Here is an 11,470-nt window from a genome sequence, read left to right on the forward strand (position 1 = left end):
TTAATATTAATTATTAAATGTTAAATGTTAATGATTATTTTAAAAAAAATTAATTTTTTTAAAAAAATATTTTTTTTATTAATTTCAAATTTTGACCGATTCGGCCGATTTTTTCCGAACTACCCGACTTTGGACCGATTTTTCAATAAAAAACATAATTTGACCCGATTAACGATTAATCGAGACGGGACCCGTCCGAACTCCGATTAATCGGCCGATTAATCGGCATATTTTTAGAACACTTAAAAAGAAGCCAAGACTCATTTGTAAGGATTGGATAATTGAATAAAAAAAGAGTTTCCTTAAAATATTATTCATGTATATTCGATAAATATTCGGGGTACATGAATAATATTTCACATGGGAAAGTTTTATAGCATGTAACTAGCAGCAGTTGTGCATTTTGATGATAAAAGCAAACCGGATAGTTAGATATGTTGAACAACCAAAATTCCATTTTTAGTGGGTACATGTGCACTTATGAAATTTTATTTTAGTCTGGTAGTCCTTGGCAAATTGAAAGTACTACAAACAAGCTGAGGGAGTACAAAAGCGGACAAATTGAAAGTACTGCAGACAAGCTGAGGGTGTACAAATGCAGAACAACAAAGTAAAACAGGAACTGTAGGCACAAATCGTAACAAATGGAGTGACATCAAAAGGTTGACTTCACAATTGTCAATGTCAAAGATCTGTGTCTGCGCTTAGAGCATGGCCAGCTGCCGTATGTTGATTGGGTAAGCATAAGAACGTGATGTTGTTTCGTAGGATATCTTTGCAAATACAATGTTGGCAGCCTCAGTGGGATGAAAAGCATCCCAAAATACGTACTTTGCGCGTTGATTACATGGTTGTTGTAGGGGTAGACATGTTATTTGGCCATTATTCCTTCCCACACCACAACATCCCTTGTCAACCACATCAAATCCTGCATTTATTTTTTCAATTTGTTAGAAGAAAGTATGTGTAGCTTGTCTATCTACATTGTAAAAAAGTTATTGTTACCATAGGTGGCAGCATTGGCTACAACATCTTTGGAGCTTTGATATGAATCCAGAAACACAAACTTTGCACCAGGTAATTGGCCGTTGTTGAAATTATCAACCATGTTCTTGACACCAGTGTTAAATAGTGATATAGCGCTATTGATTTTTTCGTTGCACTTGCTGGTGCTATTTCCATTTATACGAGCTAGTTGATAGGGTATGCATCCAATTTGCCCTACTGCCGTCACAATCACCTTACGTGCTCCTAATCTATACAAGTCCTGCAGTGTAAATAATAGTTTAATAGGCTTTTGGTTCAAACTAATTTTTTTTTATTTTATTTACGAGGGCTTGTTGAAACAGAACTAATACTTACCGTTAGCTGCCGAGTATAGTCCTGAAGGAGTAAAGCTGCAAACGCTTTTGTTGAGTATTGTGAACCGGTTGAGTAGAAATCTGGCATGAAGTAATTGTTAAGATAGTCATTACTTCCCATTCCAGAGTAGAATATGCACCTGCTTAAGTAGTTTGCAAGTGCATTTGCATCTCCCCTGAAAAACCTTGAAATTTGCTGTACTGTTCTTCCGAAACTAGCTACTTGTTGGCTCATTGGCATATGATCCCCCTACAGGAACATGAATATATGATTCTTGTTAGTTACATTGTTTGAAAAAATATTTATCATAAGGTTAAGTTCAGTGAGCTCTTCAGTTTCTTGAGCTTGATGAAGTGGAGTCAAATTAATTTGCTGAACTCGAATTTGGCTTGTACATAATTTTAATCATTTGTAGAGGGTTATGATATATGTGCATACCAAGTTGTTGCCAGTTTCATCACGGATTCCTGCCGCCCCTGAAGCAAAATTTACTCCCCTGAGCAATGCACGTCCGCGTGTTCTTGCATAGGGTGGAATGTAAGTTGGGAACCCAAGAAGTTGAGCTGCAAAACATCATAAAGCACGCATATTTACTCGACACTATATATGAGTGTTTGAAGAGTTTTCTCAAGTCCGTTGATGTGGGAGTATTGTGCACGATGGACGACTTTATTATGATTGTGTATATTTTTAAAATCGTTAAATTACAATGTGCATAAAATATAGATTCCAAAATTGGTAAATGGATGAAGGGGATAAGATTTACCTAAGGCATCGACATAAGTACGACCATTGGTAAATCTACCGGTGGTGCCTTGAGGGAAATCGATGCCATAAGGTCTGTAATTCGCTCTAGCAAGAGTAAGTATACCATTATTGTTACCATTATCAACAAGCGAATCGCCAAAAATGAAGAAACCAGGCACTTGTGGTTCTTGCTGCGAAGAAACCGCAACTACTAAGTACAAGAACACCCCAACAATAGCAGTTAGACATGCCATCGTGTTCTACTTTTTATAGTTTGTTACTGATCATGAAATGATGTAAGAAGAAGTTGTTTTTATAGCTAGCAGAGGTAGCTAGCATACTAAATTTGCACTAGTAAAACAGGGTTGTGCATGTGGAATGAGTTAATATAACTATGGTTAAACAAAGTGCAAGTAAATATGCCCGTGAGAAGGATGGTTTGGGCAGGGATTATATAGCTTTTGAGCTGTGAAATATTATGGGGGTTGTTATGGAGTTTGTTGTTTTTATATAGCGGTGAAAAGCTGGTGGAAGAGGTGATATCTCTCGTGAAGGTTTCTAGGACCAATACCATGAACCATCTCCATCTCAATTCTCCAACTTATATATAACATAACATTTGGCCAACCAAGATGCTTTACTTTTCAAGCCAAAATTGGCCCCTAATTTTGATAAAAGGAGTTCCAGTTTTAATATATAAAACTGTGGTGACATAGTATTTTTGATGACATAGCGAGATTTTTAAAAATTTATCCACTAATTATTTTTATTTAAATAAAGAAAATATTACAAAAATAAAATTAAATAATAGATAATTTTTTTAAAATCTTACTCTATTAACTAAAATACTAAAATTCACACATTTTCATTTGGTTCTAATAGAATTCAAGAAATATATATAGAACTCCATAAAATAATTTTTAACTTGAACACATATTTTGAAGTATCTGTTTGATATTTATTATGACTTTAGTGATCCAAATGATACCCCGTTAAGTTTGATGATTAAATTGATACATGACATTCAATTGAGTGACCACTTTGATATTTAACCCGTATTTTAAACTGAGTTGTGAATGACTATAGATGAGTGAGATACACAATGTGTTAGTTGTGTATATTTATTGGAACATATTCTCCTTTACGAGAGGATTCCACTACATATCTACATGTTCAAAATAAGTAGAAGATAAATGAGAATTGATGTTTCAAAGTATGACATTTTAATGTGAAAAATGAATTTTATACCATATCGAGAATTATAGAAACCTCTTCCTTGATTTTTCTTATAAGTAGCTTGTACCGCATCGAAAAGAAAAAATACGCCATTTCAAATCTTTATTTATAAATAGAGTTAAATATATGGAGTTTACAACATCATTTTTATTAGGTCAATAAAAAGGAGTTGTCTCTTTAATTCTCAGTCTCTCCAGTCTCGGCTCAGTTCAAGTTCGTTCAGATTATTTTTGATTTATCGATTATACTAGTATCTCGTTTTTCTATGAAGCATGTCACTAAACACAGATTATATCCAATTTATGTTTGTTTTCTCAAACTCCTCTCTTTAATTTTTAGTTAATTCTTATATGATTATATAATTTAAGAAATAACAATTTTCTTGTTTATTAATTATATATATGAGATATATAATTGTTGCTATAAATCGTACAAGATTGATAACAAAAGTTCGTAGAGAATCAGACTAAATTGTGTATTATTGAAGTTTAAACAACAGTTTACACCTTTTTCTCTGTATATACTACATCACAATTAATAGATCCTTCTAGATATAACTTTAGGACACACAATGCTAATATCAAAATTTGATAGATAAAAATGCAAATGTGTTGAGCAGATGTGCTGAGCTGGAAAATTGAGAAAATTCCTTTTCTGTAAATGATTTTGGCGCCATTTTTATTAATAATGTCATTGGCGTCTATATTGGTAACATCCCCACTCAAGTTGGGGGAGTGAAATAAGTTGTACCTTCATCTCTTTCTCTTTCTCTAACTCAGCAACCAGTGCTATGGACCCTCCTTTCTTCCTTCCTTTCTCCATCCTCTCAACTGCTCAATTTCAAGCTCATAAATTTTTAAGATGCCATAGAGTCTCTCCAAGGTCAACTCCTTGTAATCCTGAGAATTTCTCAATGAAACTGTCATTGGCTTCCACTCTTTTGGAAGAGATCTAAGGAACTTGAGGTTAGAGTCTTTTGTTTGATAGACTCTTCCCTGCAACTTCAGAGCATTTAGTAGCTTTTGAAATCTACTAAAAATATCAGTGAGACGCTTTCTTCACAGTGGAAATGCTCATATTGCTGAATCAGTAGCTACATCTTGTTCTCCCTTACTTGCTCAGTACCATCACAAATAATCTGGATTGTGGCCCATACCTCTTTAGCTGTTTTATCGTTAATGATGTTATCAAACATATCACCATCAACTCCATTGAACAAAATGTTCATGGCCTTCTTATCTTTCCTGACTTGCTCAATATCAGGATCTGACCATTCATGCCTAGATTTGGGAACAGATGGTTCATTGCCAGTTGCAGCTCTCATTGGTACATGAGGACCTCTCTCTATGCAATCCACATAGGCCTCATCTTGTGAAAGAAGATGTAGGTGCATTTTCACCTTCCAGTGGTGATAATTATCTTTGTCCATAAATGAAATTTTGACTCCAACATCTTTCTTGTTCATCTTGCTGTTTGTTGTGTTATTTTCACTCTTTGTACTTCAAGAGTTTGCTCTGATACCAATTGTTATTCCCTAACAATACAACAAGAATTACATAGGGGGGTTGAATGTAATTCTGGCTACTTTTTCAAGATTTTAAAATTGTTCTAACTGAATATATATAGGTATTTGATTTGTAGAGTGCGGAATGAAAGGATTATATAAATCAAAATACAAATTAATAAAAATTACAAGTTTTTAAAACTTTCTGGTGGATTTGAATGTATCCACCAGATATATATATATATATATATATATATATATATATATATATATCAGTTTGAGAACTCTGTGTAGCTTAAAATGTCTCACAGCTGCTTTACAAGTAGAACAAACAAACTATAGAGAAATTCTTGACAAGTACAGCTTTTTCTATCTCTCTTTAAAATGTGTTTGCTTAGTTTAATGTTCTACTAGCTATACTTGGTTTATATATCACCATGTTTACATAACAATAAGACAAGATAATAAAATAAAACATATCTAGTCTAACTCCATGCTGCTTTACTACTCTATTTCAGTATCTTTGAATATCTTTACAATTGCATGGAAATGGTATGCTTCTTTGTTCTCAAATTCCTGCTTAACAGGCTGCCACATTCCTTTTACAAACACGCAACGCATGTGACTGTGTTGTCACTATCAACATATATTTGAATTTGATCATCCTTCGGGTATATGTTTCATCCGTCGGGAAGCTTTGTTGATCATCCGTCGGGTAGCTTTGTTGATCATCCATCAGGTAGCTATTTTCACTTGACTCCATTTCACTTATACAGAATTACAAGACATCTCATATTTATAATTAATCAACCTATTCTGCATATCCACTAGTAGTCAACATGACTCATATACTCCTACTGAATCTACACAAAGTTGTTTGCAAAAATGTGCTACAATACTTATTTGTTACATAAGCTACTCACCCGATGGATGTCAAATTGTCATCCGTCGGGACTATATTAAATCATCCGTCGGGACTATATTTGATTATCGATCGAGAGCTACAAAATTCACTAAGTTAGATCTACTAAGGTGTTTTGTTTAATTTATTATCAAGTTCACAACATATTCCTAACAATCTCCCCCAATTTATGTCTACTGGAATTGTAGCCATAAATTAAGGGAAACTTGATGATAACAAAACACCCCAAAAATATAGATTGAAAAGTATTAGATAGAACTGATAAGTGCTACAAAATTTACTGAAAATTGAACAAAGCAAAGTATATAAAGAAGTTGCTCACAATCATTATCAAGGTGCTCCTCAGTCTGAGCAGATAAATCTATTTCCTTGATTGTCTGGATTTCTTCCCAAGCCTCATGTTGTTCTCTTCTATCTGATTTTAGAGTTGTATGTGGAATTCAAGTTCATCAGCTTCAGATAAATCCAACATTTTTTGCATTTCCAAAAGAGTCTCATTGCTAGAAATACTCAGTTGGTCATCCAGTCTGAAGAATCTTCTAACTCCCTTATCATCCATGAATTCCATCGGCCAATAAGGCCTCAAATGCACTCTCTTTCCTGTGAAGGGAATAGACAGAGTTTTTGGAAGTGCATCTTTGGCTCTATTACTCCTTAGCTCCTCAATTTTCTTTAGGACTATTCTCCTTGCAGTCACATTAAATCCAAAGTTCTTCTTGAAGGATGAATAGACCTTTATCAATACAGATTGGCTTTCTTGAAGAATCCTGTAAAGTGGCCATGTGATCGCTTTCCCTCCCTTGTACTTAAATACTAGCCTTTCAGGAAGATGTCTGTAGGCATCAATCCCTCTTACTTCTTCCAGTTCTTCCAAGTAGAGGCTAATTTCAGAAAACTCTTTGATGTCACAGATGTATAAGAGATCCTCCTTATTGACTGTGGGTTGAGATTTGGTTAGGGTCTTGGATCTAAGAGTCACGGGCTTCACTTTCTTGATGGCTCTAGTCTTTGTTTTTTTGGCTTGTTGAAGATTGGAAAGTTTAGTTCGGGAATCGGAAAACTATCCCAGTCTACTGGCTCATCCTTTGGAATTATGGGCTCACCATAAATATTCCTTGTTGGATCCACCACCTTGAATTTTTCAAATACCACTGAGGGTTTTGATGTCTGAGTTGAAGTTGTAGACTTTTTGGGAATGTAGTCTTCCATTTCCTCATCACTGAAGTCCAATTTTCTTTTGGAGGGAAGCTTGTATTGGAATCTTCTTTTCTGTTGTGGTGCATCTTGCACTTTCTGATCTTGAGGTTCGGCAATTACAGATGGTTGTGCAGAAATCTCTGTTGTAGTATTCACAGCTTGAAGTTTGGCCAAGATAGCAGCTTGCTCTTTCTTTTGTTTGAGCTTCTAAGCATCTAAGACAGCCTGCTTCCTTTCTTGCCTGATTCTTTCCTTCTTTTCCTTCTTAGCTTCTAAAAACAGAGGGTGTCCAACCACCACACAAATTTCTTTACCATTTCTGTAGATTTTGGCAATTCTTCTTTCAAGTGCTGAATCAGTAGGTTCTTTGAAAAATGCAATTGACCTAGCCAACAGCTTCTTCTCATCAGGCCTAGGTGTTTCATACACAATATCAATAGGATTTTCGTCTGACAACTTTGAGTAGTTTCTTTTAGGCTTCTTCATCAATCTTTAGCTGTTTGTCATTTGATTCCAGTTTTGCTGCTGTCAGATTGATGATGTCAATGTTATCCATGGCTGGTGGCTTAGTGAAAGCAATTGTTGACACAATTACTTTACTGACTTGAATGTTGAGCTGTTTCTCCCCCTAACTTGATGAGTCTTTCTCCCCCTTTTGTTAGCATCAAGTTTTTGAGTGGAAGGGATTTGAGCAACCACCAATTGTTGGAGTAGAGCAGTCTGAGTTTCCTGATTAGCCAAGCTCCACATCAGATAATCTAGAGTCCATGGCCTCACCCTTTCTATTTAGATCAGCTTCCTTTCTCAGTTTCTGAGCTATCTCAGTCATGGTGGTTCTAGGAAGTCTAGCATCCAACCTTGCTATGAAATCCTATTTTACTTCAGAAACTTCTTACTTTATTTCATCCACACTTTGACTGTGTTGGAGAGCTTGAATCTTGTGCAACTGAAGAGCTTCAAGATGTGCTGTAAGTAGTCTCTTTGTGGTGGCATCTGTAGATGCTTGAATGGCTGTTTGGGTGTCATGAATGAGCTTGAACAATGTGGATTGGAGATGTGAGTATGAACATTCTTTGGTTAGCATCCAGGAAGGAATGTCTGCATCTCCCCATATGCTCATGTTGTCTTCCTCATCATCCCCACCAGCATCCCCAAAACAATCTTCAGCCAGTTCAAAATCACTGCTAGTATTGGATGGCATAGCAGTGATTGCATCCTTTGCTCTTTATAGAAAATCAGTTGTGTGCACTAGATTGAGCATCTTTTTAGCCTCCTCATTGCCCTATATAGCTAGAGTTTGATAAACTGTAGCAGGATGAGTAAATATCTCAGCATCTAGAGAAAATAGAACCTATGACAGCTTGATATTCTTGCTGAAATAGTCTATTCCTTTCTGCATCACTGACATTCATTGACTCACTAGCAATGGTGTCCATCCTTATCTCTCCAGTACCTGCATTTCTCTCATGTTCTCTCTATTTTTGCATCAAGGGCTCCCCTTAACTTCCCACCCTAACACCCTCACCTTCACCATCTAAGGTGGGACTCCCATCACTCACTTTTGTCAGTCCTGAAGAAATGGACTGCATAGGTTCACTCATTTCCTCTACTTTTTCCTGGGAGCAACCCAGCCTTTCACTCAGTTCACTCCCTTCCCTCAGTCCTAAGAGTGATTGTACTACTACTAAGTCCTTTACACTTGTGATAATTGTAGAAATTTGAAGTTGTGCAAAGACTCCCGATGGATGAGGAATATCCATCGGGGTAGTAGTTTGGCTAGCCGTCAGATGACTGCTGTTAGGCACATCCGTCGGGATACAATCACTACTCGATGGATGAATGACATCCGCTGGGATAGAAGAAATGAATGAGTTTGGAGTGGAGACTATTGTAGACTCTATGCATATTGATGAAAATTTGGGCACAGATGTCTCAATAGACTCGGAAAGAATTGGCAAGTGAGCCAACAAATCATCTAAAAGATGATGCTCATTTGCTTGGATTTTTGGCTTCTCCAACAGAGTTAAAGATTGAAAATTTAGAAATGATGTATTAATTATGTCTACATCCAATGAGTGTGTGGGTGAATTTGGTGTTTCAGGTGCTTCTATCACTAAAGATTGTGGCTGTGACTCCACATTTACTGGAGCCACATCAACCTGAATTTGAGATGGTGCAGAGACTGAGTCTATTGTTTCAGTTTGCACTATGTGTGTTCCCTGTGTATCCCCAAGGGTTTTAGATCTTTTCTTTCTAGCATAAGTCTGTGGTGAACTTGTGTCCCTAACCCTCTTGATCTATGCTCCTGGTTGGGAGCTTGTTTCAATAGTAACATCCTTTTGGGAGGATGAAACTAGAAGTGAGACTATTTCCTTATTAACAACCACAGTTTGTTGGAAAACTGTGGTGTGGATAGGCTTAGGTACACTCATCTCACCAGCCTTATCCTTAGGGTTTCTTTGATTTTCACCCTGTCCCTCACCTTGCTTACTCTCCTTCACACTCCTTTCTTTGTGTTTAGTAGATTTTGCAACTGATTTCTTTTGAAGGGGCTTTCTTAGTTTTGGATTTTGAAATTGTTGGTTTGGTAGCTTGGGTAGGCATCTGTTGGGTCATTGACACAGATGCCATAGCTACACTTGAAGGCAAAGAAATGTGTGAGGTTGGAAGAGTGGAGACAGTGGTGCTACCTCACTTACCTGAGGTCCCTCCATGATTGAAAAGTAATAGAGGGACACCTCTTTGTGGTGACTTGCCCTGTTGAGATCAGAAATGACTCTCCTTTCTTGAACCCAATAATTTAGCTTGTTGGTTGGGTTCTCAACAATAATATTCTCAATAAGATGGTTAGCAAGCATCATAAAGAATCTAGCATAATAGACACTTTTACCTCTCTTATTAAGTTCTCCTAACTTATAACCTAACTCAAATATGATCAAGTCACTGAGATTAAAGTACTTATCAGTAACTAGCATATAAAGCATGTTAAGCATGGAGATGTTAACATAATCAAAATTGCTAATTTTACCAGAAAATACTTTAGTTACCACATCACACAGATAACTCCAATCCTTTCTAAGACCTAGCCTCCTAATTTCACTTAACTTAGAAGTAGAAAGTGCATAGCCCATAGAATTTAGCATGTTAACTATATCAGTATATGTGTGTGGAACAGTAGCAGTGTTATCTGAAATTCTAAAGCATGCTTTGACAATGTCACTATTGATGCAAAACTGTTTACCTTTAAGTGTAAAAGTTATGGTTTTGTCAGATGAGTTGTACACGACAGTTGTCCATATCTCCTTCACAACTTCACAGTAGATTGTGGGTGATTCCAGCATAGCATAACTGAGTTTACAGCTCTTCACAAAGTCCATCATCTTGTGAAAGTCTCCAGACAGTGGAATCTCCTTATTCACAAGAGCTACAAAGTTGTTCTTTTCATATATATATATATATATATATCCAGATTGAGACATAATTTTGACTACTAGTGCCATTGTTAGAGAATGAGAAATTTGCAGAGAGATTATTTACTTTAGAGAAGAAAGGAAGTTAGAGCAATTGATTTGAGAATGATAAAAGAGTAGAATAAAAATGAATTCTACTTTTATACTATCTCAAAAATAAACTGTCAAAAATAAAAAAGTGAAGTAAAGTAACCAATCAAAATAGCCCAAAATAACTGTTTAAAAAATAAATAAACTGTAAAAATTCTATCACTTATCCGACATGTTATACTTACAAACTGTAAGTACACTCGATGGATAACGTTCAGAGTTTTAACGGCTAAGATTGAGACAATTCGACGGATGAGGATAAATCAATTATCCGTCGGGTTATAAAATAATCCATAAAAGTAATTGATTTTTATTCACAAATAATATTGCGACGGATGATCAAACTCGATGGATAATGAGCATCCGTCGGGATGTAAATTTTGACTTAGCCACAATTTCATCCAAAATAGAAAAATTAATTAAGTTTCTGGCTGCATTAAAACTTGCAAAAATATCTGAAATAATTCAAGAATAATTAAGCATACCTAACTCACTTACCAACCTTGAAAAGGTGGATTCATCAAATGGCTTGGTAAAGATATCTGCAAGTTGCTTTTCACTTGGAACAAAATGAAGTTCCATAGTACCATTCATCACATGTTCCCTAATGAAGTGGTACTTGATGTCTATGTGCTTTGTTCTTATATGCTGTACTGGATTTTCAGTGATGGCAATTGCACTTGTATTATCACAGAAAATTGGAATTCTATCCACTTGTAGACCATAGTCCAACAATTGTTTTTTCATCCACAAAATCTGTTCACAGCAACTACCAGCAGCAATATATTCAGCTTCAGCTGTAGAGGTAGAAACTGAATTTTGCTTTTTACTGAACCAGGACACAAGCTTGTTTCCTAGAAATTGACAGGTTCTTGTTGTACTTTTTCTGTCTATTTTACAGCCTGCATAATCTGAATCTGAATAACCAGTTAGATCAAAACC

General features: G+C 35.9%; 1 protein-coding gene across 1 annotated transcript; it reads right to left on the reverse strand.

Annotated features, from left to right (window-relative positions):
- Positions 1-410: 410 nt before the first annotated feature.
- LOC141693941 (GDSL esterase/lipase At1g33811) lies at positions 411-2,416 on the reverse strand. Its single transcript, XM_074499129.1, has 5 exons — positions 2,129-2,416; positions 1,801-1,925; positions 1,363-1,611; positions 1,006-1,267; positions 411-928 (listed from the first exon to the last, which is right to left on the reverse strand). The coding sequence occupies exons 1-5, from the start codon at positions 2,361-2,363 to the stop codon at positions 705-707; spliced, it is 1,095 nt and encodes a 364-aa protein (XP_074355230.1). The 5' UTR covers positions 2,364-2,416; the 3' UTR covers positions 411-704.
- Positions 2,417-11,470: the final 9,054 nt, after the last annotated feature.

The sequence above is a fragment of the Apium graveolens genome, chromosome 10, assembly GCF_009905375.1.
Source record: "Apium graveolens cultivar Ventura chromosome 10, ASM990537v1, whole genome shotgun sequence".
NCBI lineage: Eukaryota > Viridiplantae > Streptophyta > Magnoliopsida > Apiales > Apiaceae > Apium > Apium graveolens.